This window comes from Rhizophagus irregularis, chromosome 3 (genome assembly GCF_026210795.1).
Source record: "Rhizophagus irregularis chromosome 3, complete sequence".
NCBI lineage: Eukaryota > Fungi > Glomeromycota > Glomeromycetes > Glomerales > Glomeraceae > Rhizophagus > Rhizophagus irregularis.
In genome coordinates, this window is record NC_089431.1 from 5,614,022 (window position 1) to 5,641,674 (window position 27,653).

The 27,653-nt window shown below is 26.7% G+C and overlaps 9 protein-coding genes across 9 annotated transcripts; 6 read left to right on the forward strand and 3 right to left on the reverse strand.

The window, feature by feature from the left end:
* Positions 1-1,942: 1,942 nt before the first annotated feature.
* Positions 1,943-4,341, forward strand: OCT59_021343 (uncharacterized protein; the record flags this gene model as incomplete). Its single annotated transcript, XM_066149811.1, has 5 exons — positions 1,943-2,240; positions 2,323-2,654; positions 2,739-2,859; positions 2,949-4,254; positions 4,338-4,341. 5 exons carry the CDS (start codon positions 1,943-1,945, stop codon positions 4,339-4,341), a joined length of 2,061 nt encoding a protein of 686 aa, XP_065990679.1.
* A 1,001-nt stretch (positions 4,342-5,342) lies between these two features.
* Positions 5,343-6,118, forward strand: OCT59_021344 (uncharacterized protein; the record flags this gene model as incomplete). The annotated part of the gene is made up of 4 exons (XM_025313016.2): positions 5,343-5,361; positions 5,432-5,607; positions 5,684-5,757; positions 5,836-6,118. 4 exons carry the CDS (start codon positions 5,343-5,345, stop codon positions 6,116-6,118), a joined length of 552 nt encoding a protein of 183 aa, XP_025188254.2.
* A 588-nt stretch (positions 6,119-6,706) lies between these two features.
* Positions 6,707-8,156, reverse strand: OCT59_021345 (uncharacterized protein; the record flags this gene model as incomplete). The annotated part of the gene is made up of 2 exons (XM_066149812.1): positions 6,707-7,841; positions 7,903-8,156. 2 exons carry the CDS (start codon positions 8,154-8,156, stop codon positions 6,707-6,709), a joined length of 1,389 nt encoding a protein of 462 aa, XP_065990680.1.
* Positions 8,157-9,768: 1,612 nt separating this feature from the next.
* OCT59_021346 (uncharacterized protein) lies at positions 9,769-11,480 on the reverse strand. The gene is made up of 2 exons (XM_066149813.1): positions 11,182-11,480; positions 9,769-11,109 (listed from the first exon to the last, which is right to left on the reverse strand). Exons 1-2 carry the CDS (start codon positions 11,436-11,438, stop codon positions 9,936-9,938), a joined length of 1,431 nt encoding a protein of 476 aa, XP_065990681.1. The 5' UTR covers positions 11,439-11,480; the 3' UTR covers positions 9,769-9,935.
* Positions 11,481-12,756: 1,276 nt separating this feature from the next.
* On the reverse strand, positions 12,757-12,972 carry OCT59_021347 (uncharacterized protein; the record flags this gene model as incomplete). The annotated part of the gene is made up of 1 exon (XM_066149814.1): positions 12,757-12,972. One exon carries the CDS (start codon positions 12,970-12,972, stop codon positions 12,757-12,759), a length of 216 nt encoding a protein of 71 aa, XP_065990682.1.
* Positions 12,973-13,777: 805 nt separating this feature from the next.
* OCT59_021348 (uncharacterized protein) lies at positions 13,778-14,044 on the forward strand (the record flags this gene model as incomplete). Its single annotated transcript, XM_025309907.2, has 1 exon — positions 13,778-14,044. One exon carries the CDS (start codon positions 13,778-13,780, stop codon positions 14,042-14,044), a length of 267 nt encoding a protein of 88 aa, XP_025188251.2.
* A 2,296-nt stretch (positions 14,045-16,340) lies between these two features.
* On the forward strand, positions 16,341-18,547 carry OCT59_021349 (uncharacterized protein; the record flags this gene model as incomplete). The annotated part of the gene is made up of 5 exons (XM_025333880.2): positions 16,341-16,910; positions 16,990-17,031; positions 17,100-17,151; positions 17,235-17,435; positions 17,514-18,547. The coding sequence occupies 5 exons, from the start codon at positions 16,341-16,343 to the stop codon at positions 18,545-18,547; spliced, it is 1,899 nt and encodes a 632-aa protein (XP_025188250.2).
* A 3,338-nt stretch (positions 18,548-21,885) lies between these two features.
* OCT59_021350 (uncharacterized protein) lies at positions 21,886-24,981 on the forward strand. The gene has a single exon (XM_025309906.2). The coding sequence runs from the start codon at positions 21,907-21,909 to the stop codon at positions 23,272-23,274; it is 1,368 nt and encodes a 455-aa protein (XP_025188249.1). The 5' UTR covers positions 21,886-21,906; the 3' UTR covers positions 23,275-24,981.
* A 274-nt stretch (positions 24,982-25,255) lies between these two features.
* Positions 25,256-26,814, forward strand: OCT59_021351 (uncharacterized protein). Its single transcript, XM_025333879.2, has one exon. It carries the CDS (start codon positions 25,275-25,277, stop codon positions 26,475-26,477), a length of 1,203 nt encoding a protein of 400 aa, XP_025188248.1. The 5' UTR covers positions 25,256-25,274; the 3' UTR covers positions 26,478-26,814.
* The last annotated feature ends 839 nt before the right edge of the window (positions 26,815-27,653 follow it).

Sequence of the window (27,653 nt, forward strand, 5' to 3'; positions counted from 1 at the left end):
GTCTATAATGGGGAAATACAAGTTAATAATTAACACTTACTCAACAGCTAAAAATTGGTATTTTGAAGGTTTAACTATAAAAATTTTTAAGGGATGAATCGCCACTCAACAGGAGAAATTTAAATAATTCCGAAGGAACGTAAGATTCCGACCGTAAATTTCCAGCTAATTCAAATTTTAAATAATTATTTTTGAACCATTTTGACCAAAAAATAAGTTAAACTATAACTAAATAAAGGTTTAAAAACTAAATAAGAACCAAAATAAACTTTTTTTTTGTTTTTTTTTTATCTTTTATATTTGCATGGTTCTCATCAGTTTTATGCATATATCGAGTTTTTAAAATAATTTCCTTGGCCAAAAGAGTTACTGCATACTATTTTTTTTTTGTTCATTAAAAAGTTTGTATAATAAAGAACACGAAATTCCAAAAAGTTTTTTTTTATTAATAACGAAGCCCGTAAAATTAATTTTTTTTTTCTTCGAATCATCCTGCTGCGATCTCCTGCACCTTTTTCCATTTAACGTTTGTCTTTTAATTGTGTTGCATATACATATTTCATGTTATTCATGTTGTAAGAGCCACAGTCGTAATTAACTTTGTTAAAGGTTTATATTTATAAAATTAAACTAACAAAGTATTTGAAATTGTGATGAGCGTAAAGAAATGAAAGGGGATTAACCCGACTATTTTAATTAAAAAAAAAAGTTTCTCAATTTTTGATTGTATGTATATTATAATAAGTCATGTAATCAAAGTCTTGCTGTTCAATTTTTAAATATTTGTCTCGCATAAAATAAAACCGAATATGATTCATTTGGCTTAGGTTTATACACCGAATATTATATATTAACTAATTAGCTGTGATAGGAAACGGTAGCATTTAAAGTTTGTCAACAATATTTATGTCGATCATGTAAGATGGTGACAAAAAACACTAAAAAGAGAAAAATATATGTATGTAATGTAACGCAGGATCACAAAAACCATATATTTTACTGACAAAAATAGTGCGTAAATTACACATTTTTTCTTGTGAAATTTTTTGTGTTTTTGTCATCAGCTTACATGATCAATATCAATTCCAACCATTTTGAAAACGGCAATAAATAAATCAGCAGTGTGGTTAAAGTATAAAAAAATTATACAGGGGATGAATAGACAAAATAACACCGGACGAAATTTATTCTTATTTATTAATTATTAATTCGTATTAATGGTAACTGGTTTTATTTGTACCAGTACTATTTTAAAGGCTCATATAATTGTGTGAGTATATTTCGTATATTTATTAATTTTGGCAAGTTAACAGTATTTAATTCATTTCATACTGTAACGCAGGCTGGATGAAATTAAGAATATCGAGAATACGTTATCTCAAAATTTTTTAATACTTTCATTTCGTATTTGTGAAAATTTGACGTAAGAAAAAATTAATAAGGTGTCTAATTTTAAAATTATGGTTTATTGATATATAGAACTAGTGGATTATTAAGCAAATATTGAGTATAACTTTAAAAAAATTCATTTTACATTTATTATAAAGTATCACTACATAAAATCTTGTCATATAAGGTTAAAAAAAACCTCAATAGCTGTTTTAAAAAAAATTATTTTATATTACTATTTTTAGTTTGATAATTATTTTTTTTTTTTTTTACGCCAACGCTTTATGTCAACACGCCTACGTTCCTTTTTAAATCGATGATCATTTCTCGATTAAGTTTTTACAATAAAATTTAATTTTTTTTACAATGAAATTTGATAATAATGTGATTTTATTATGCTTATTATACTGTACATAAAAGTATTAAATTAAGCATTCTTTTTATTCCGGCCAGATTTTCACAATGCGGCCTGGGTTGCTTGTAAAACACTACTACTTTGTTTATAAATAAGTTTGCGTATTCTACTTTTTTTTTAAAAAAAAAAATTCTAACAATGAGTAGCAATTCGATAAAAATAGAAATTGACAATAATAATATCAGTAGTATCAAGAAAATTGAAAGTGATGACAATAAAAGTCCACATAATGGTAAACCTATTACTAAAATAGAAATATCGCCAAATGAAGAATACCTTGTTACATATAGCGAAGATGATCATTCAATTGTCGTTTGGAATATCAAAGATAAGGATCCACCTAAATCGGAATTGTTTGTCTCCGATAAAAGTTTATCCCAAATAGCTATTTCCGATGATAAGAAATTTGCGCATATCAACTATGATGAATATTTGGGTAAGTCATAATAATTATCACCTTTATGAATATTTTGATATTTTGGTATATATCTGATGATGGTTTAATTATATTTTATTAGGAATATACGATATGAAGAATAATCATGAAATTAAATTAGATTGTGACGATAACTATAAGTATTGTTATTGTACTTTTAACTTAGAAGGTGAATTTATGTCACATGAAGTGAAAGATAACATGATTTATATTTATTCTACGCAAATTAAAAATAACAAATGGAACTGTAATAGAATGTACAAAATACCAGAAGATTTTAACATTATTGATATTATAGAATATAATATTTATTTATTTTCAAATAATACCATATATGAATATAATCTTATTACAGAAAAAACTGTAAGAATATTTAAAAGTAACGAGAAGATAGTATATACTTCATACGATAAGGTAATAAAAAAAAAACATTAACTGTTCAAACCTATTTGAAAAGGCTATTCTATAATTAATTATTGTTTATCATTTATTTTACAGAAAATCAGAATTTCTAGTAATGAGAAGCTTATCTGTATAAGAATCAATTATAAATTTGTTGTTTATTCAATTGAATTTGAAATTCCTTTTACTCCTTTGGATATTGATAATATCAATAATGGTAATTACAGTATTTAGAGTTAAAAATTATAAATATTATGCAATACTACCGTTATTCATATTAATTATTATTTCCTTTATTTGCATTAGATATTCAACTACGTAATTTTATGTATCGTAGTGGTTTAATCCCTTTTTTGATTCCTTTATTTAATTACGGTATCATTAAAGAACTTTATTGGAATGAATGTTTAGACCTTTTAAACAAGGAAGTACAATTATCAGAAGAATTTCAGACCGAAAGTTTACTAGATAAAATTCGAACTAAAACCAAATATGCATTTGGAATTCAAGGCGGGCATATTTTGAAGATTGAACATAAGAAAGTTTTAGCAACAATGAATTTAAAATTCGAAATTCCTGATGAAACAGCAATTTCTCATGCAATTATTAATTGGTACCTTAATATTGATGTTAATAATGTTAATAATGTTAATATCAACAAGAAAACGTATGAAACACACGATCTCTTAAATATTAATTTCGTTAATTTATATATGGATACTATATATGCATTATTTCAGGAAATAAATATTAAGAAAAATGTAGAGCTAGAATTGACTCAAAATTTAATTGTATGGAAAATTATCTTTGGTGACGGAATGATTAAACTGAGAGTTTATAACAAGGATAAATATGATACATATAAACGTGATACTAAGGAGGATAAGAAGGATCCAATTCCAATTTGTGTAAAAGTTGAAAATATTGGTGCAGACCAATATATACTTGGAACTAAGTTATTTAATGACAGTGATAAGTTATTTAATGACAGTGATATTATTGTATTAACAACAAAAGGTCTTTATATTTATAATTTTAATGAAAATAAACAATCCATTTCTTTAAGCTATTTGTATTCTATGAACATATCCATTTCAGGAAGTCTCGAAATTGACAACAAAGATGATATTGTAAAACAATTAAAAGAAGTATTTTCAAAACCCACTTTACCCTTATCAAATTATGATAGTTTAAAAGGCTGTGATGGATGGGTTTCATATATAATAGATAATAAGGAGAGACTTTTGAAATATGGAGTTGAATTATTAACGTTTGCAATTGTAGAACATAAATTAGATTTGATAGAAGATATCTATAAAAAGTGTATGAATTATTACAAAGATGATTTAGAAAATAATAGGATGTTTTTAAGTATTATTACTTCAACCATACCATTATTGAGTAAATGTTATCCAGATTATATTTCAAGATTTTCATCAGAAACAACGATGATCACAGATTCTTCTTTTTACAGTATAGAATACTATAACAATAACAATTCACATCTCTATTCTACTTCTGAATATCCTCAAATAATTAATTTAACTAAATCTATTTGGTGGTGTAAATATATCCTATTAATAAGTAAATTTGGTGATAAACATACAATAATGTACTTGATGCTAATTTCTATTAAAATCTTAATAATTTTTCCCCTTTTACTTATATTTTACATATACTATTTTTTCATTAAAGTTAAAGAAGGTAATATATTTTTATTTATTTTTTATAATTGAAACTTTAGTGACATTTTAATGACATTTTTTATCACATTTTCTTCAGAAATTTTTAATCATACAAAAACACCAACAATTATGTTTATGAGTCCATATATTAAATTTATTAACTATCCACAAGAATATAATTGGATTAAAGAGTTAATTAAGTCTCAACCTAGTCCATTTGTTGAAACAATAAATCAAGATATTTATAAGACATGGGATGGAGAGGCATTAATTGATTTTAAATGGAACAATTATGGAAAATACTATTATACATTAATTTGGATTGTATATATCGTTTTTCTTGGATGCTTTACCGCTGCTGCAACAATTCCTCAACAGTACCTTGATGAAGATACTCAAAACCAACTTTTAATTGCTTCAATTATGCTCGGATTTATTCATCTGAGTTTTGAAATACGTCAGTTTATCTATGATCCTATTAGATGGCTCCGTAATTTTTGGAATATATTTGGTAATATGAAAGTATTTTAATTATTTAACATATTATTGGAAAAATTATTAATTATTATTTAATATTACAGATATAATTGCAATCTTACTCCCAATTGGTACTTCTATTTATTGGATTCAAACAAATAATAGAAATATTCACTTAATTTCTTTTTCATGCTTATTTTTAGATATAAAGTTTTTGTTATTTTTTAGAGTATTTGAATCTTTTGGTATATATTTTGCAATTATGATTAGTGTTGGGAAACAAATTGCTTCTTTTTTAGTAGTTTTATTTATTATCATAATTAGTTTTGCACATACATTTTACATTTTGTTATCACCCAAGTCTAATTTTTCTTTTGAAAAAAATGAAAATAATGATGATCCCAATAACCCTTGGAATATAACACCTGCCTATTATCAAGTATTTGAAAATGGAACTGTTAATCAAAATCAATATATGATTAAACTACCCGACGGAAATACAAACATGTTTGTAGATTTTGGGACTGCTATTTTTGCAATGTATTTATTCTTAACAGGTAAATAGGAATTCTTTCTAGTATTTGTTAGTTATTTTAATAATTTAACAAAGTAAATATTTTATTATAGGAGATTCAAGTGCACTATCAAATTGGACATATAAAGGCAATCCATCACTTGTAATACTAATTGTTATATTTTCATTATTGATTGTTGTATATCTTATGAATTTGCTTATTGGATTACTTAATAATGCAATTGAAAAAGATAATAATAAGACCTCATACTTAGTACAGAAAGCAGAGGTACAGTATATCATCATTATTACTGTATTTAGTTAAATAATTGTAAAATTACTCAAATTTTTCAATTTTTTCAAAGATTCTAGCTGAAATTGAATTACTTTATCTATTACCACATCAAAGGCGTTGGCAAAAATGGTTTCCTGATGTGATGTATGTAAATTTTATTATTTTATGTTTTTATGAAAAATTATTTTTTTTGTTAAATTTTTATACAAATTTATTTTTAAGATACTATTATGCTGATGCTGATAAAGTTCGACAAAAAATTAAAGAAATGATTAAAGAAAGTGAATGGAATATAGACGAATTTTTAGAATTAAAGAAGAATTTATTAGACAAACTCAATATTCAACATAATCCTGTTGATGAAGCTAACTTACAAGATATATCAAAAGAAATACGTGATTTGCGTAGTAAATTACCACAGCATTCAGAAGCTACCTTACAAGATATATTAAATGAAATACGTGATTTGCGTAGTAAATTACCACAGCAGCCAGCAGAAAGTTGAATTAGTCATAGCTATTATTGCCATTATTGCTTTTTTATCCCTTATACTATAGAAAAATTCTGAAAATATGACTTTGTAAAATCAACACAATTTGCTGCAAATTTGTCCAGAATTTTTTATTGATATTTATCACTTCATTAATGAATCTAAATGTCTGTAATTTATATATTATATGTACTTTGGCTTGTCCTACAACTTTTATTAAGCTCAAATAGTGCGTTTACAAGGCTAATATTGACTTTTATACAGTCGACTCTGGTTATAACGAACCTGTTTGTACCGAAACCTCGCTATACCGAATCATAATTTCCAGAACCGATTTTTTATAAATAATTTCACTGGATATAACGAACTTTTATAATAAAACACTATATAACGCATCCGAACCAAACTTAACCAGCCCCTATATATCAGCTATATAATAACTTTATACTTTCTATAACGAACGGTCATGTGACTATATAGTAGTCCAGGCCAATTTTATAGTGCTGGCCAGAATTACTAGTAATTTTTTCGAAAATTTATGTTAAAAGAAATTATAATTTTGGCCAGCATTACAAATTTGGCCTAAATTACCTATAAAGAAAACTAGTTCGGTATATTATATAACGAATTCACTATATACCGAACTAAACCTCCTGGAACGGAGGGTTCGTTATATCCAGAGTTGACTGTACTGCTCAATATTTCAAGATCATCAGCACCAAATGATGGACCGTAACTACGATTATTGTAGATGGCATGCTTTTCATCTATCACACGACTCAAAATATAATTTTCTATTTTATCACATTCAAAAGAAAATATAAAACTATCTTTAGTAGCTACAAAATCACCACTAGATTTCCATTTAATTGGATTATATCCTCCAAGAATTTCGTTACTGTCTTTTACTTTAACAATTGTTACTGTGCGGGGTTTATTATCACAAATTTGATGAAATTTATCCTGTGAATGTCCATCACGAGATGCACGTAACAATAATTTGAATTCATATGGAGAACTCAACTTGTCTGTGATTCCTAATCTATCGATCCATTTTAAAATTAATTCAGCATGTTGATAATTTATTATTTTTGAATCAATAGTTTTTTTACTTTCTTTGGTTATACCATATTCTGATTTATCACTTGGCTTGCTGTTAAGATCTAAAAGACTCAAAAATGCTCTTACTAAATCTTTATAAAAATCTTCTGGAAATATTTTTTCATAAGGGAATATTTTGTCTAAAAATTCTTTAGAGGTTAAATTGTAGAATTTGATAAATGGAATAAATCGTTGTAAAGTATTCTTTAAAGTATTAAAATCATCTTGAGAACAATTTGCAAGGTCAGAGGGAATTTCAGGATTTTGAGCAAGAACCCATTTAAGAACATGTTCCCAAATTTGAATTTCTCTCATTTGAAGGTTATCACTTTGAATAATTGTAACTAAAAGTTTTTCTGGAATTGAAGAAAAATTTAAAGAATTAAATATCTTATCTGGCTCTTTTGTTATCAAATCATTACAATATTTTTGAAGTTCTAAGAAAGTATCATTTTCAAAACTTGTTTGATATACCAAATTAAAATTTTGTTCCATCCAATTTGTTTTATTTTCAATCAAGTAGAATTGAATGCAAGTAACTAGTTCTTGGAGACTAAGTTCGCTAGCAGAAATTAAGATTTTAATCATATCCTGGGTATCATATTCCTTCAAAGAAAGCTTTCCGCCATAAATATACCTGAAATACAAAAACACATTATTAAAAAAAAAATGAATAACATAAGTTTATAAATTATTACCTTAAGATTGGTTGAAATATTTCGGGTGCAATATTTGGTAATTTGATATGTGCTAAAGCTCCATCATTTTTATTTTTATTAGTTGTCAAAAGTCTTTGTAAATAAGGAGAACGATAATGCAAAATGACCATATGCACACGGAAGACCTTTACGTAAGGGTCATTACCAACTTCAATAGTAATATCATAATATTCTTCATCATTCAAAATTTCGAGTAAATTTTGTGATAATTTTGGTAAAAGTTTATTATCCATTTTTTATAATTTTTATCGCTAGCGAAAGAAATAAGAAAGAATCAAAAGAATCAACCCAAATTTGTATATTTCTAGCCTTATATAATTGAACTACTACATTCTGTGCAACATAAATTTATTTAATGCACGTGATGAAACGCGCAGTATTATTACGAAAATCGATTTATTTTTTTAATTCAATCATTGTATGTTGTCGAATATAACAAACTAAATTACACGACATGCGAAATTATCTTTTATGACTAATTAATTTAATAACTAAGGATTTATATTGAAAAACTATCTTTTGTAACGAAAAGATTTATATCTTTTACAGAAACTTGTGCGTAAAAAACCAAATTTTCAGTATAAATAATAAAAAATTATTTGCTTCTACCGTTCTAACGAGGAAATACGTTGGTACTTTTTTTTTAAAAAAAAATAATCGTTTTACCTATAATAGACGAACTTTACTTTTATTGTCTTTCTCTACCCAAATAATTTCGTATTATAGTAAAATAAATTATATAATATCAATATAATGATATTTAGATTATTTCATATATATAATTTTGAATTATGTAACGTGTGGTTGGCTGCGTCCGATCTATTCTACATTATTTATAGTCTTGATCGTTTGTTGGTTACTAATTATATAATTGGTTAGACTGAAGGTCCTGAGATCGAAGGGTTTATTAAACTTGGCGGCGATATCATTCATTAAATTTATTAATTTTTTTAATAAATAATTTGTTTAGTAATTGTCAATTTTAAGCGTGTAATCTTTTTTAATAAATAATATTTGTTTTTTTAATTTTTGATTAAATGATCCGGTAGATATTGTATATAAATTTTTTTTTTTGAATAATTTCTTAATGATTTTTTATATAAAATAATGTTATAGATTTTTTTGTAATCATAAAATTTTTTAATAAATCAAACTATATTTCTTAAACTAAAAATAATTTTGTGGGAATTTTCCACCACCCATTAAAAATTTATTTGAAATTCTAGTAGTTCAGATCCTGCTGGACTGGACCGCTTGGGCCAGCATTATTTTAGATCCAGGTTGGGCTAGATTTCAAAATATGGGTTTCTCTTACTCTCCGCATAATATTGATGGTTTTGTAAACTTTAAATATATCTACATAATTGAAAAATTGATATTTATATTACATCTGTATAGGTTAGTTTAATTGTGATATTTTTTTTTTGTTTCTGTTTTTTCTCAGTTCTTTGGTTTAAAAATATAGTTATCATCTAATTATTTTATTTTTTATTTCTTTCATTAATTTTTTATATACTAATACTATAAAAGTTTCAAATTAAATTACACAGTATGCTCTCTTTTTCCATATCTTATTTTTAATAATTTTTTTCGTACGTTTATATCTTTTAAAATGAAAATTACGGTATCACTTCTGTTAGTAAATTGCATCTTGCTCTTGATCTTCAGGTGCACCTTTGTATATCTCTTTCTTGATCTTTACGTGCTTGATCTTTGGGTATTTTTGTTTAATCTTACGCGCTATTTGATCACATTTCTTTATTCTCTTTTATGGTCAATCTTTATTTGCTTTAAAATTAATAAATTAAACAATAATTATAAATATTAGCCAATTAAAATTCAAAATTGTAGTAAATCGCGTGTATTAATATGGGTAACTCAAATATTACAAATTTCATGTTAAACAGAACAATCCGCTAATAACAACTTAGACTCATTAAAAAACTACTGTATACTTAAAATATTTTTTTTGAAATAGGGAATCTAAAATACTAAAAATTTTGATTAAAGTATCAATTACGAACAATCTTAAATACTTCACACTCTTCTATAGTAAAATCGTTTTCAGTTTTTCTAATCGGTTTTTCATAACATGATTGTTTAGATCGTCTACAATAACTACTACCATTGTGCGCCCATATTTCAAGATCTCCTATGCCAAATGATGGACCGTACCATTGACTATTGTAGATAGCCTTCTTTTCATCTTTCACCCGACTTAAAATATGGTTTTCAATTTTATCACAGTCAAAAGAAAATATAAAACTATCTTTAGTAGCTACCAAATCACCGTAAGATTCACTAGATTCCCATTCAAGTGGATTATATCCTCCAAGAATTTCGTTACTATCTTTCACTTTAACAATCGTTACAGTGTGGGATTGATTATTACAAATTTGATGAAATTTATCCCGTGAATGTCTATCACGAGATGCACGAAATAATAATCTGAATTCACATAAAGAAATTAACTTATCAGTAATTTCTAATCTATCGATCCATTTTAAAATTAATTCAACATGTTGATGAGTTATAATTTTAGAGTCCACTGTTCTTTTAATTTCTTTAGTTATATTAGACTTTGATTTGTCGCTTCGTTTACTATTAGGATCCAAAAGACTCAAAAAATCTTTTAGTAATTCTTTATAGAAATCTTCTGGAAATATTTTTTCATAAGGAAATACTTTTTCTAAAAATTCTTTAGAAGTTAAATCGTGGAATTTAATAAATGGAATAAATCGTTGCAAGGTATTCTTTAAATTATTAAAATCATCTTGAGAATAGTCTGTAAAATCAGAAGGAAGATCCGGATTTTGAGCGATTCCCCATTTAAGAACATGATCCCAGATTTGGATTTCACTAATTTGAAGGTTATCACTTTGAATAATCGTAAGTAAAATATTTTCTGAAATTGAAGAAAAATTCATAGAATTAAATAACTTATTTGGTTCCTTGGAAATTAAATTTGTACAATATTTTTGTAGTTCCAAGAAAGAATTATTCTCAAAGCTTGTTTGATATATCAAATTAAAATTTTGTTCCATCCAATCTGTTTTATTTTCAATCAAATAAAATTGTAAATACGTGGTTAATTCTTGAAGACTAAGTTCGCTGGCAGAAACTAATATTTTAATTATATCCTGAGTATCGTATTCTTTTAAAGAAAGTTTTCCGCCATAAATATAACTAAAATATAAAAATATACACTTTTAATAAAAACAATATAATGAATATAATAATCTGTTTATAAATTATTACCTTAAAATTATTTGAAATGTTTCAGGAGATATATTTGATAATTTAATATGTGATAAAGTTCCATCGTTTTTCTTTTTATTAGTTGACAAAATTCTTTGCAAATAAGGAGAACGATAATGTAATATAACCATATGAGCACGAAAAATTTTTACATGAGGGTCATTACCAACTTCGATAGTAATATCATAATATTCTTCATCATTTAAAATTTCAAGTAAATTTTGTGATAATTTTGGTAAAAGTTTATTATCTTCCATGTTTTATAATAATTTTGGCGTTAAAAGAAGGAAAGAAAAAGAATTAATACAAATTTGTAAATGTTCGGCCTTATATAATTAATCTGTGCAACATTAAAAAAAACTCTAAAAAATTATATATACGTAATTATCCATAATACGTGACACGAAATTATATAATTAAAGGATGCGTGTTACGACCGTTTAAAATTTTAAAATTTTCTCGGTTTTTGTCCAATCAATTTTCTAATTAGTATTTTAATTATACATATTTATTTTTATTAAAATCCATATATCAATCTATTATGGTCAGCTTTCATATGTACTAGTAACTTTTTAATTTAGCGTATATAAATTCAAATCTTAGTTCCTACGATTAAAATAATGAAAATTCTTTCGTCAAGTTCAATTCCATTTTCAATTACATTATTACTGCGTCGTTTTGGGCTTTTACTTTACAAAATAAATTTAATAAAATATTATTTTTTTTTTAGTTTAACTCTTATTTCTTTGCATTATTTCTAATACATATAATGATTTTCCCAACTTATTTTCTTTAACATATTTAATATATTTATCCATCATACTATTATATATAATCTCAATGATAATTTAATTAAGATTTTATTAAATTGATGATCGTAGGAATTGGTAAATTTCTTAAAAAATTAAAATTTTTTATTTAATTAACTATATTTCTCTCCTTTAGAAATTCTAAAAAAATAATCAAAGCATTTTGATATTCCATCTCCATATTTTCCATATTATGTTGATTCTCATAAGTCAACGATTTATTAAAGAAAGTTTTGTACAACATATCTTTATAATTTCTTCTTGCAATCTTTATTTTTACATAATCTATATTTTAATGTTTTATTTCAAATATCTTCTAATTGTTCATGATTTTTGCAATGTTGTAATAAGATTAAAAATGTCGTTCCATCTGGTCCAATTTTCCAATGCGACATTAATATATCTGTATTCTCTTGTATATTAGCGTCTTTTGATGAAATTTTTATAGAGAACTTGGTTTGAATATGATTTCTTTATATAATATCATGTTAAAGAGTATTGATTATAATCTTGGATAAATTTTTTGAATTCTTGTTCATTAACAATGGAAAAAGAATATTCTTTAAATATTCTTTTAAGAATCCATCCGACATATTGTATAATTTATGATCAGAATTTAATTATAATTGATAAAACGTGTACACAAGACAAATCCCATTATGTGATAGTTCATCATATAAATTTAATACTTGTTGATCTGATTTACAAAGATTCAATTTTAAAGAAACTTGAATAAATTGATCACTTAAAATGCCATTTACTTTATTTAATATTGTACGATACAATATTCTTGTGTTGATATGAATGATTTTTCTTCATTAATTTTTCCATTTTTTAAGAAATTGATAAACTTATTAATATCAAATCCATTAAAACTATCTGAAGATTTTCCTATTAATGTATCATTTTTGTTATTATTCAAGTCACTTTGTTTTAAAGGTATTTCAATATCCTTTGAAATTTCTGTTGAATATTTTCTCATTAATTTATATTATATTTGGTGTTTGTTTAGTACATAGTAACTTCTTATCATTATAGATATTTTTTAAGGTTGTGGAATATTTTAAATTACCACCATCAAATCCTCGTTTTAAATAATGAAGATGTTTTAATATTTGTTTAAAATGTATTCCTTTCTTTTAATGTAATATTTGCTTGTGATAACATTTTTTTTTCTAAAATTTCTTTTATAGCATTCTTTTTTTTTCACAAGTAAGTTATTACAATAAATAGGAATTATTCTCATTTACAAATACAGGGTGGAAGCTATATAACTATATTTTTTTTTTGGAAAATCATTCGGGATCGTGAATCGCGAGCAACCCAGCAGGTGTCTTTGTCGACAGATTTATTCAACCAATCATTTGTTACGCTCATATTTTAATTTCCATTTCGCTCCGCTATCTTTACCTAGTTGACCTATTTCGATCTGGTACTTCAAATCAAATCTTACTTCTCTTGTGTAAAATCTATAGAAATAAGCTTTTCATTACTACTCTTATTGTAAATACAAATCATTAAATACAAAATATGAATAATAATAATATTACTAATAGACAGTAATTACTAGAAATATGATCATAAATTTATTATTCATAATCAGTTATTGATTATTAATTTTAACACTGTACGCGTACAACTTTCATTATCACGTGATCATTGCTGGCAATTTGTGTTGCTAGGTTTAACAGTCAGTACAGCTACCCAATCTTTCTTTTATACTAAATTTCTATTTTTCATTTTTCAAGTTTAAACGATTATTCTTGGTTAGATAATTTAAAAGAACCATGGGCGAGGAAGTTGATGAAAATAATCAAAGCATTGAAGGGGTATCATTTGTATGCTGTCCTAACAAAGAACGAATCCGAATTATGAAAGCATCCTTGGGCGAATTGTGCCGAAATGATTCCTTGGACAGAACTCCGTGGACTGAAATTCCAAAAAAACCATGTAAACTTATACTCCCGGACAATAATGACAGTGAATCAGAGGATCAAGCCTCCATGTCTCAGGTGCAAATTAGTAGCGAAGATGGTGACTTCTCGACAATCTGAGTAATTCATTAATGTTGGTTGAGATGATCGCATGTGAAACTGATATTTGCCGTGTTCATCTTCTATCGGTCTTGAAATCAAAACTAAAATACCTCTAGAAGATCTTATTGTTTATATAGAGCGTGTTAAATAGTATGGTTTCGACCATATCATTATCATCGGGGAACTTTATTGTGAAATGCTTTTTCTAGACTGTTACGGTCGTTTATTTGGATGGGAACATATGCGATATTTGTTATTGCCACTTGGGGATTATTTGAAAAAAGATTTTCAGCTTGGTCCAGCAGCAGTGGCATGGGGAACAACAACAGATGGATCTGTATTTGAGTTTAAGATCAAAGAAGGTCGATGTTTTATATTCCATATTTTTTCCGTAAAAGGAACATATTTCCGGAATTAATAATAACCTTATATCACGGAACTTATCGAATAATTTACATTTCCCGTTAATGGATCAGAATTTTTACAGAAATAACGGATAAAATTTTTTACAGGGAATGTGCTTTGACCATTACATTCTCTAGAAAAGTTTTAACTCGTTCTAACATTTATTGAAATCCCATATTTTCTAGGAGTTGTAATAATCACTCGTGTTAGGTCACATGAAAAACTTTTGTTTATAATGTACTGGTTGTGCCGTCGATGCATAGAGACCACGGTAAGAGATCTCTATTTTGATCAATTCTGTTACTTGGTCATCTATTAATGTTATCAGAAGAAAAAAATACATAGTGAGTCCTGTTGTTATGACTGATGTTAAAGCATTGTGCGACTCCCGTTTGTATCAAAACAAGAGTATCCCGGTTTTGTACAAAAGATCTTTTGCCCACCCCGAAATTCTGTAAGTTTAAGTGCCGATTTACACATTGTATCTAAACCAATATTTTCCGAGATTTAATCTTTCAGGCCGTTTTCAACATAAAATCGACATATTCAATAAAGGTCTTTAGCGGTGCATTTTGGAAATGCGCAACATGCAATACATTTAGTTTTCTCATTGAAGTTAGGAATATGATCGGGGATGAAGGACAAAACCGTTGGAACCAACTGGATATTGCGCTATTTTTCCATAAACTACTAGCTCTAATAAAAGGATACATCAAAATTAACAAACATTTGAAATCTTTTTATAAGGAAAGAAACAATCATCTGATACCAATCAAAGGAATCAAGATAATACAAATGTCGTTCAGCATTAAATTTCTCAATTTTTCTATATTTATTGTTTACGTACTTTTTCAATCTTGGCTATATCTTGATGGGTTCGCATCTTACCATAATAGCATTTGACGTGTGGGTTAGGAGCTAGTTTTTCCTCTATTTCTTTTGTATTTTATTTTATTTCTTGTATAAATAAACACACATTTTAATAATATTGAAAACCAATCTATGTCTAAAAAAAAAAATTCGTTCATTTTTTTCATTTTTGATAAAAATAACAAAATAAATATGTAATGGTATTTTAATTTTGTCGCATTCCTAATGACCGGAATATGAAAATCTGATTTTACTTTTTTAATTTTTACAATGATAAAAAAAAAATTTTTTCGAGAAAAAAAAAAATAGATATACGTTCGCCTGATATTTATAATTAATATACAATTAAAATAATCACTACACAAGAAATACTTAAACCGATTATATAGTACACATATTACTTGTGAGTCATACTGTTAATTTGTACAACAAAATGATATTGACAATTATGGTAATCTTTTCAAAGAATTTACGAGCCTTTTTAGGGGCGGTAACACATATCTATGAGAGATTCTCTATTAAATCTTATTAGTTGTAGTTATTTTTAAAAATGAAGGTACAACTATTTACTAAATTAGGCACATCATCAAATATTGTACAATACATTTTCACTTAGTTCGCTGTTAATTTTCTCCGATGTTTGTTCTAAAAAGTTTATATGAATAAAGTTAGTTACGTGATACAACAATGTGATACAATCATGCCGATTTGGAAAAATCCGACGGGTATAAATCGAAATTCTATTCGGAACTTAATTTTCCCTTAAAAAATATCAGATATTATATTTCTTTCTCAAAAAAAAAAACCCTATATTTTCTTTTTATGATTTTTATTTTGTTATGTAATTAAAAAAAAAATGTTTCGAATATCTAGAATATTAAAAATTTTATTTTCATTATTTTCATTTAAATTTATATTAACTTTATGGATTATAATAAACATTTTAAATAAAGTTCAATCCCAATTTACGCTTAAAAGAAGGTTTACACATAATGCTCATTTAATTGATAATAAATTATGGTTTTTCGGTGGGGGGACTATGATAAATGGAATACTTTCTCCAACTGGAGATGTATTTTATATAGATTTAACAAAACCATTTGATACGACTAATGTTCCATATGTAGCAAAAGCGGCAAGTCCATTTTCATGTGCGTGGTGTCTAAGTGCTATTGGGGGAGTTAATCAATCAAAAATATTTTTCTTTGCAGGACTGATGGTTAGACAAGATTTACCTAATGTTTTAACGACTTCAATGATATATTCTTTTGATATTAAGACTCAAACGTGGTCACCAGCACCGGCAATGAAAGGAATGGCATATACTAGACGTAGAGAATTACAGCCTGTTACTGATAAAGATGGAAAAATTTATATGTTTGGTGGTGGATCTGATATGTTGTTGGGCTTTCAAACTATTCAAGTCTATAATACTATGAGTATTTTAAATTCTGTTGATAACACTTGGACTGCGGGGCCTCTAATTAATCCTCCTTTGTCTAAAATTGACTATACTGCTACTTTATTACCAAATGGAGATATTGTCTATATCGGTGGTTCGCAAACTGACGTGAATGCAATTCATTTTGATGTCATTAGTATGAATAAGGTTAGTTTCAAAATATTTTGCTATCGCTACTACTAAGGTTTGACTAATAAAATTTTATTTTAATACCCTTTTTTTTAAGATTGATATATACGATACAATTGGAAATACTTGGTCAACAATGGTAATTATATGTAAATAATTATCGATAAATTTAATATTTATTATTAACGTATTAAACAATTAATTTAGACAGCAACCGGGGAAACGATTACAGAAAGAACGGGTCATACAGCTGTATTAAGTATGTCAATTCTGATATATATAATTCAAATAAAAAGGATATTATTTACTTATCATCGCTTTTTTTTTTATCTCAATTTATAGATAAAAAAGGAGAAATAATAATTTTTGGAGGAGTGTATGCGCCAACTTTAGTCGCATCTCAACCACAAATTGCTGTATTGGATACTTCAGTTAATCCTTTTCGTTGGTCCATTCCTATTGTAAATTCTAAAGAAATTAATCCACCACCTCTCATATTTCATACCGCAAATCTTGTCGAAAATTATATGATTGTTGCTTTCGGTAATTTTTATATATTATTTTTGTAATTAACGTAAATTTGATCACTTATATTATACATTTTTTTTCCTAAAATATTAGGAAATATAACCAGAAGCAATGCAAATGAGGGACAAAGCGATCAATTATACGTTTTAGATATAAATACTTTCACATGGGTTAAAAATTATAATCCGCTTAATAATTCGATCCCCTTTCAAGAACCACAATCAAGCAAATCTTTGGATAAAACGATGATCATTATAATAGTAGTTATAGTGGTTGTTATTTTTATCGGTGTTGCAATTGGCGTAATAATTTATCGTCGTAAAATTAAACAATTAGATGATAAATTAACGGTATATCAACCTTACATTGTGGATCAGCAAGTTCCCGCATCTCAAATAGACTCTGAGAGTATTTACACATCAAGTAGTAATGTTCCAGTGACATCAAAAGATATTAATCAATTTAATAGAGATATCAAGCAACTACCAAGTATACCAAGTAATTCAAGTGGGATTTCATCTGTTAATCATAATTATGCTAGTGCTAATATAACACATGGTGCTAATGATACTAATCACTATGTCAGTAATGATACAGTACGTCAATATGTGGATAATAATAATAATAATCTGGCTCACCAATATGCTAGTAACAATAATATAACACGTCAATCTTTGGGTAATAAAAACAATGTGGCTCATCAGTATGCTAGTAATAATAATACGATACGCCAAAGTGTGGGCGGTAATAATAACAATGTGGCCCATCAGTATGCTAGTAATAATAATACAATACGTCAAAGTGTGGGAGGTAATAATAACAATGTGGCTCATCAGTATGCTAGTAATAATAATACAACACGTCGAAGTGTGGGCGGTAATAATAACATGGCACATCAATATGCTAATAATAATAATAACACGACACGCCAATATGCTGGTAATAATAATACAGCACATTATAATACTGATACTAATATAGCACCGTCTCATGAAAGGTTTAATTTACCTCCTGATCAACCTTATCGTGTTGTTATGATGAACACTGAATCTGGTGAAATGTATATCCCACCAAATGCACAAACCACTTCCAATTATAATAATTTAAATAGATTTTCACAACAATAAAAATAAGGAACGAATTTGGGTCGAGAGGATTAAAAATATGTTATATAGAGTAATTATATATTAGTCGATTGTATTATATGAACTATTTGTATTTTATTGTTTATATGTAAATTAAGTGTACGACTCCCGTAAATTAGCTAATTTATTTATTTGTATTATTAATTTAAATTGAACAATAAAAAGAAAAATATTTAAATTCCTTTAGTTTTTTTTTGTTTAACTAAGCAGAGAGAGCATTTAAATCAATTATTATAAAGAATTATTTCATTATTTCCCTATACTAAGTAATCACCACTATTAAAACATTTTACATTCTTCAGTCGCCAATGAAATTTTTCATTCCAGTCTTAATTTTCGACTTGACCGGAATTAATCAATTGAGCTACTGGTGGTACAGTACGTTAGGTAGGATTTCATTTTCAATGCTAGCATATCTAAAAAAATTTTCCCATAATTTATAGTACATCTATTTTCAAAAATACTTTCCTTTTAGAATTGTGATTATTTTTTTGCTAATAAATAATTACTTAATCATCAACTCCTTTCGCGATTTGTCATCTTAGTACTGAAACGAGTTTTTATAATTATTCTCACGACGATGTCCAAAATAATCTTAAATAAAACTTATAAATTGTCTAACAATTATAAAATCTCACATTTCCCGAATTACTTCATCCGTCACTTGTCTTAGTCATCAAAATGGCTTAGAATGGTCGAATGGGCTCATTGAGCAAGATTATGTCGCAACTCGCTATTATGTAATTTCGCCTCTTTAAGTTAAAAGTAAATGTGTACTCTTCTAGTTTTTCACCAATTACGCATGAAAGAAATTTTATTAACAATCACCTTTTTTTTTTAAAAAAAATATATATATAATTGTATTTATATTCATAAGATCCAGACTATGCTGTGATGTAATAGGTTCAACTCAATTATTATACTTTTCGAGTTTAGTCGATAGTTAAATTAATTGTGAAATCCGGCATAACTAAATCTAGATAGTAGACATAAGCTAAAGCTAGCACCAAATAGTAACAAATAAAATTATTTATCTGTAAAAACTTTATTTTTCCGAAATGACGAAAGGAGATTCATTAGAAAAATTTTATTATATAATCCAAAATATAGCGATATAGAAATTTTATGTTAGAATATATTTATATGGAATCAGTTAAAGAAGAATCTTTAACAAAAGAGAACACGGTTGAAGTTTTTACACTGAAAATTATTTATTATTATGTATAAAGTTAATAATACTAATTTTGTTCACTGGAATTATTATTGACTAAAATTGAGGAAATGGTACCATTAACAGATGATAATAATTTACCTTAATTTTATTGGTTGAACTAGTAGCATCAATTTCATTAAATGATATTGATTGTCTATTAGAGGTTTTCGATATCTTCTATCTTTTACACGGAAATTTGTACGAGCGACTATTTATCGTAGTATACAGTATATATAAAAATGTTAATTGCTACCATTTTCAGTGAAACGTTCATTTGGCGAAATGGAATTCGACGAAATGGAAAAATGCACTTTCGACGAAACGTCCTTTTGGCGAAACGTCCCTTCGGTGAAACTTCCCGTTAATGTATCGAAATTAGCTGACTATTAAAATCATGCATTATTGCAACCTTTGAAAAAGTGACGAATACATTATTACATTAATAATACCGTATCGTATCGTTGGGACCCAAATCAATTTACTGATTTAATAATTGAATTATAACCAAGGGAATATTTTTGCGTCACTGCATATGGCGAATTAAGATTTTTGGTCATTTTATACCGGATGTTGATTATATATAAGAAGTCATTGCTTTTATTATAAAGTATTCACAAACTGGAACACCGCATTTTTCAATATTCATTTTATCTTACGTAAAAAAAATGTGGTGTTTATCGTTATACTTTCTTATATTTTACAGAGGAGTTAAGATATCCACATTTCACTCTCGAAATATGATTCAAATCCACCGATCCAAGTAGATCCTCAAACACTTTCTCTTCGCCCTTAGTGTCTAACACCAGTGGCATCACTTCTTGTCGGAATTTTTTACAAGCCTTGATTTGTGAGTTAAAATATACTGTATATAGTCATCAACCATTTAAATTTGGCTTATAATCACTCTTAATAGCAAAATCTTAAATAAAGTTATATTGTAAATGACGTGCGGGAAAATAGTGAGGTTTGGGCAAACAAAGGGTTTTCTTGGCGAACATTCATAGGAACAGTAGAGAATAACAGATAAAAAGAATTAGAAGGCAACGAAAATACGTGGATTATGCACGGGAGTTGTAGACCAAAAAAAGTTGCTTCAGCTGGAAAAGAAAATTATAGACTCTCCAAGAAAGATAATTTGTAAGCTTATTTTATTAAAATGAATTTTTTTTTAAAGAATTAATATCAATATTTCATTTTAATTTTAAATCCAAAAAAATATATGTAATAATATAATTTTTATAACAAAAAAAAATAAATTTATTGTTTTGGTGTTGATCAGTATTCTATTTGTAGTAGTTATGATTATTAAAATTTACAAATTTAAGATGATGCCAACAGGTTTTACTAAACATGTTTATATTTTGTATATGTTAAATAAATTTTTAAATATTATTTATTTATACAATTTTGATATTAAATTAAATGATTAAAAGAAAAACTATTTATTTTATCTTCATACCGGTATTTGTTTCTTACTTCTTCGTATATTTAAACAGTTGACTTTTTTTATAAGAGTTTCTAGATTTAGATGCTGCAGGTGTCAGCGCGACGACAATTTGGAAATTTTCTATTTATGTTATACACATTTTTTAAAATAATTACAAAAATTTTTTTTTTAAAAAAAAAAAAATAAAATTGATTGATTTGGCGAAATCGGAGTCTTTTCATGTCGGTGAAATGGCTACCCGCGAGTTGATTGTTAGTCGTACCATAACCGGTGATTTAATAATTTAACCCATGATAAATGAAAATCTGATAAATTTCTGTTTATGTTATTGATTTTAATTATTATCATTGAATAATAATAAAAATAACTGATAAATATTTGTAAATGTTATACGTAAAAGGAAGTTGCCCTTGAAATGCGTAGTTTTGTAAATTTTATCTGTAATACAAAGAAAACAAGGCGTATTTGCTTAGGAAAGTTAGTATGCCAACAGTTTATATGGCGCATTTGGCGCAGCCGTCCTAAATAATCATCGATCTGTTTCACTATCATGAGACATAATGTTTGATTGTCATATTACTAAATCCGTCAATAAATGAAACCAATTAGTCAATAAATATGGGATGGTTTTATGTTTTTATTCTTTTTTCTTTTTAACTCGTTAACACATCTGAAAAAAAAATGATTCTCGACTTTATAAATAACTTAATAAATGAAAATTTTCCGACTAGTTCATCGTCGAACGATGACTGTGAAAATTTAGAAGCTGGAAAAGTTTACGATGATACTAGCGGAGGAACTTTGAGTGATAGATTTTCGCTTCATGTTGTACCGGTCGATGAAAAGAATAATTTATTTATAAATAGAATCTCTTATAATACACAAACTAACGCTTATTATGAGAATGGAATTTTATCTAATAAATATTTAAAGAAATGGGCGGAAGGAACTTATCAATGGGATAATATTAAATTAAAAATTGAATATGATTGGAAGAAAATATATTTAGCAAGAGTTCCTGATACCGAAAAAAGAACTCCTATCAATGAAATAATGAATGATGATGGTGAAATTTCTTGGAAATTTGATTATCGTATTGGTAGTTACATTATTAATTCTCTTATTTTAAGATTATCATTTGGTACTTTTGATAATTCTGCGAGCGTTCAATGGTTTATTAAACCATTACCCACGATGAAAAATCCAGACCCAGGTTGGAAATTAATTCAAGTTAATACATCTGGTCAAAATGTAAATGAGATAGTTGATGTTAGTCAATTTGTTAAAGATGAATATGGTTTTATATTACAAGTTCGTTTAAGTGGCGGTGACGAATCTCCAATTAAATGGCAAAAATCTCAATTATTTAGACAAAATTTTAGTGTATTGGATAAAAATTTAGAAGCTGAAAATGATGAAACTTTTGGATTGGACGTTAATGTTGAATTAAAACCTGATGTTATTGTCGACCCTTTAATAAAATTATCGGGTTTGAATGATTCAACGCGTGATTTTGTTATCCATTATGAATTTTCGGCTGATGATTACCAAATTATTTCAAGTTCTAGCTCTCTCGATAAGGAAATCGACAAAGAGGAAACCGATAAGGAAGAAATCGATAAGGAGGAAACCGATAAGGAGGAAATCGATAAGGAACCTAAGGATCTTCATGTTCACTCAGAGTTATTATCAAATCATTTTAGTAAATTATTGGAATCAAAAATGGGTGAATCACAAGACAAATCAATCACTTTGAATGATTCTGATATTTCTTATGAATCATTAGAAATTATTCTTAATTATCTTTATACTGGTAAACTTCCAATCATTGAAAGTTATGATAATTGGATCACATTATTTTGTGATGCTTCTAAATTTTTTATACCTACTTTAGTTCAAAGATGTGAGATGGAATTAAGAAGTTATTTGAATCATGATAATTTAAATGAGGTTAAAACCATTGCTAATGAATATGGTGCTGAGCAATTACTACGATATTGTGATAATTTTGAACCACCATTAAGTCAACAGTTGATTGAAATTAGTTAAAGATTTAATCTTATTAAAATTTTAAGCATCTTAAGATAGTAACATTATTTTTATTTATTTTATTTTTTTATTTTTATTTTTATTTTTTTTATCTTTCGTTAAAATAACAAAATTTATTTATGTTATTATAAACGGACATTTGTAAATTTTCTTTTTCTTTCATTTTTTTTTTCTAAATAGTTTTTTCACATTTCGCGATTTACTTATTTTTGAAAAATATTATCATGAGTATTATTATTACTAGCGTATACTCTTTTAGAATGCATGTTTTTAAATAAAATCAAATTTTTTAAAAAATATTCTCGGCAATGTTGTTATGTGAATGAAGTTGTGGTGATTTTATGGCTAAACTAATAAAATCGACGCTAGCGCCCGTATTATCTATTATCTTTCTACGATTAGATGATGTTTTTTAAAACAGACGTAACGCATCAACAAATGGAGGTTTACACGTTTGATATTCTAGCGGAATTTATTATACCAGTGTTTCTGAGAAGTATAGTGAAATCACGTCATCAATTCTACGTATCATGTGATTCTTATTTTTCTTTATTGTTTATATCTTGTCATCAACTGAAATCTTTCTAATTTACAAACCCAAATAAAGCTTTACCAGAAAATCCTGAACAGCGAAAAGTGAATACAGAGTGATTCTTCAATATTAATCAAAATTTAGTAATGTATATACAGTATCCTGTATAGGTATTCATAATTGTATTGAAGCTCAATCAGGCGTAATATCGCGTAAAATTTACAATCAATCTTCAAATAATTCATTCAATTTGGCTGAAATCAGATTGGATCAGATCGCATAAAAGAGAAGGAAGTCAGCATTGACAAATTACCAAGATTCTTCCTCGAGTATGTAGAGTTTGAATGATCCAGAAGTTACTCTGATACTTTAGCAACTGAAATCAGTAATGAGGAATTTGATAGTTGATCACTGTTCACTATTGATGAAGCCGAATTGTTAATGCATGTAACGTAGCATTGACAGTAGAAGATGATGGACAAGCTCATATATTAGATCATTAGGCAGCTTTTCGGATTTATGGTCGTCAACGACCTCAAATATGGCCTTCTCACGATGTATATTTGAACATGATTTTTTTTGTCAGGATGACCAGTAGTTCATCACACTTGAATGTTTGTATTATTATGAAATATATCTATAACTAATCTGACTACACCTAACACTGATGAGGATGACAATGATGGGATGATGATGATGATGATGATGGAGATAAAGAGACAACGGCCATCAGGTTCTAGGAGGAGTGCACTTAAGAAGCAATCACTCGAAACATGTCAAGAAAAGCAAAAGAAACATAGTGATGATGAATTTCTCAATAATATGAAAAATTATAGACGTAGCTAAACCTTTTTGATGATCGCTGGTAAATATAACCATATTTTCTAGTGTATTCTTTTAAAAAGTTGGAAAAGTCCATCATAATTTGTTAATAAGTAGTTTGATGTACTCAAAAACTCAACTTATATAATTATTTTATCACCAAATACATTAATTACGCGTATGATCTAACTATTCTTTGTTAGCATGTTTTTATGCATCATAATCTTCTTAGATAATTATAATTTTTTTTAAAAGACAGATTAAAAGTTTAAATCATAGATGTAAAGGATCCTAGTAAAAAAAAAGCCTCAATTTTTCGCTACTTCCATTTCGACGAAACGTTTAAGGTTCAGATACCCAAATCAATCAATAAAAACTATGATGAAAAGGACCAGAAGATTCATGATAAGTTCAGTGAGTTTAAAATGCAAATGCATTTACAGCCATAACAATAGCTCAGGTATTTTATCGACTTTATTCCGGAAATAAAAAAATCAGCTCACATTATTAGAAATTTCGATTTAGAACTTAAGTCGTCTAGAAATGTCGATCGTACGTCATTTATGATGTCATATGTCATTTTGATAAAATATAAATACACGAAAAAAATTTTTTCTTTTTTTTTTTACTGAATCATTTCGTCAAAATGTATCTTAATATTATGTATAATATGTTAAAAGAAAATTCTTCAAGTAATAGTTTATCAAATGGAAATTTAAACAACAACTCTAATATATATTATAATAATAATGAAAATTCTTTATACGAACCTATAGAAACCGCCGAAGTTTATGATGAAACTAATGGAGGAATATTTTGTGATAAATTTTTACTTCATGTTATACCAATTAAAATGAATAATAATAATAATTTATATAAGAATAGAATATCATATAATACAAAAACCAATGCTTATTATGAAAATGGTATTTTATCTAATAAATATTTAAAAAAATGGAAAGAAAGAACTAATGATATAGAATTGATAAATGATGATGATGGAGAAATTTCTTGGAAATTTGATTATCGTATTGGAAATTATATTATCAATTCTATTGATTTAAGATTACCACTTGGTATGTTAAATAATTCTGCAAGTATTCAATGGTTTATTAAATCATTACCCACGATGAAAAATCAAAATCCAACATGGAATTTAATTCAATTTAATCAAAATATACATCATGTAAAAGAGATCGAAGACGTTACTCGATTTGTTAAAAATGAATATGGTTTTATATTAATGGCGCGTTTAAGAGATGATGATGAAAAACAAGATTTGAATAAATTAATATTTTTCAGGGACATTGATGATGAATCTTTTGGATTTGATGTTAGGGTGGAATTAAAACCTGATATTATTATTGATCCTTTACCAGAATTACTTTTTTCGGATTATGAATCAATAAATGATTTTATTATTCATTATGAATTTTCTACTGAGGATGATCAAAATATTGGAAGTTCTGGTAATTCTAATAAGAAATCTAGGGAATTTCATGTTAATTCCAAGATATTATCAGAAAGATCAGATTATTTTAATACGTCAATTAAATCAAACGATAAAACACTCGTATTAACTAATACTGATATTCCTTATAATTCATTAAAAATTATTATTAATTATCTTTGTACTGGTACACTTCCAAATATTGAAAGTTATGATAAATGGATTACATTACTTCGTTATTCTTCTAAATTTCTTATACCTACTTTAATTCAAAGATGTGAGAAGGCATTAAAAGGTTATTTGAATCATGATAATTTATGTGAGGTTGAAAATATTGCTAATGAATGTGATGCAAAACAATTATTACGATGTTGTCAGAATTTAAACTGTCTTAATTGAATAGATTAAAAAATTGAAATTTTTTATGATGTATTTTTTTTTATATTATAATTACTGTATGTTAAATAAATAGTGTAATGTATGGCGTAATGCTGGAGCGACAATAGCGACAAATAACGACAATAGGACAAAAAAGTCGATAGTTCACGCTTGGTATACAGAAAATAAAGTTATGTTCGCGTGACGTGCAAAATACGCCAACTTTCGATGTAAATGAACCCGTGACACTGTCGATCAATATGTATCGTTCATAAAGATGTTCGACGTTTTTCATACTTACTTTTCATGGAAAGAACATTTTCTTATAATTCAATATTCAAAATAAAAAAAATATAGTCATTATATAATAATTTATTATTAAAAAAATATTTTTATTACAATAACTAAACCAAAACTTTAATTAAATACTGCAACCTATTTGGCATTAAGTTCGGCTAATTTTGAAATCAAGTTATTTATTCGGTTAGAATAACTGATGATAATGAATTTGGTAATGTAATAATAATTTGAATGGTTTAAGTTCTTTTTACAAGTGTTGATTAATTTTTTATAATTTAATCTCAATTATATTAATTATATTAAATTTGGTTAATTAAAATTTCTTGAAATTTCAAAAAATTAGGACGCTCGAGATTCAGGAATTATTTTATTCGGTGGAAATATGAAAGTTATTAGAAATCTATCGTATTATTAATGGTTATGAATATATGGAGACTGAAGAGTTTAAAGTGTTGAGAAATAACTTACGGAACCAACTTATACCAAAATATTTTATCACAGTTATAGATAAACTCAATGCAAACCAGCAAATTAAGTACGCGCATATAAAATGTAATCTTACAAAAGATCTGTAGATAAATGGGAGAAAGGTGTGATGTTTGGTACTGATTATAAGATATTATGGAATTATGATGACGGGTTTATAGTCGAAAAATTTTTTAATAAGAACATAACGGCTTTGGATATTTGATTATAGAATATTTGAGCACATTAAAATGTTCAACAACAGAATATCATCAAGAACACCATCAATATTGGATTATTTATCACAAGTGATTGATGTTATAGATAATGCAAACCAGCAAATTTAGTACGCACATGTAGAATGTCTGGTAGGAGAAGTGGTTTGGTATCAATTAAAGGATTTCATAGATTGGTAATGGATTTGTGGACGAA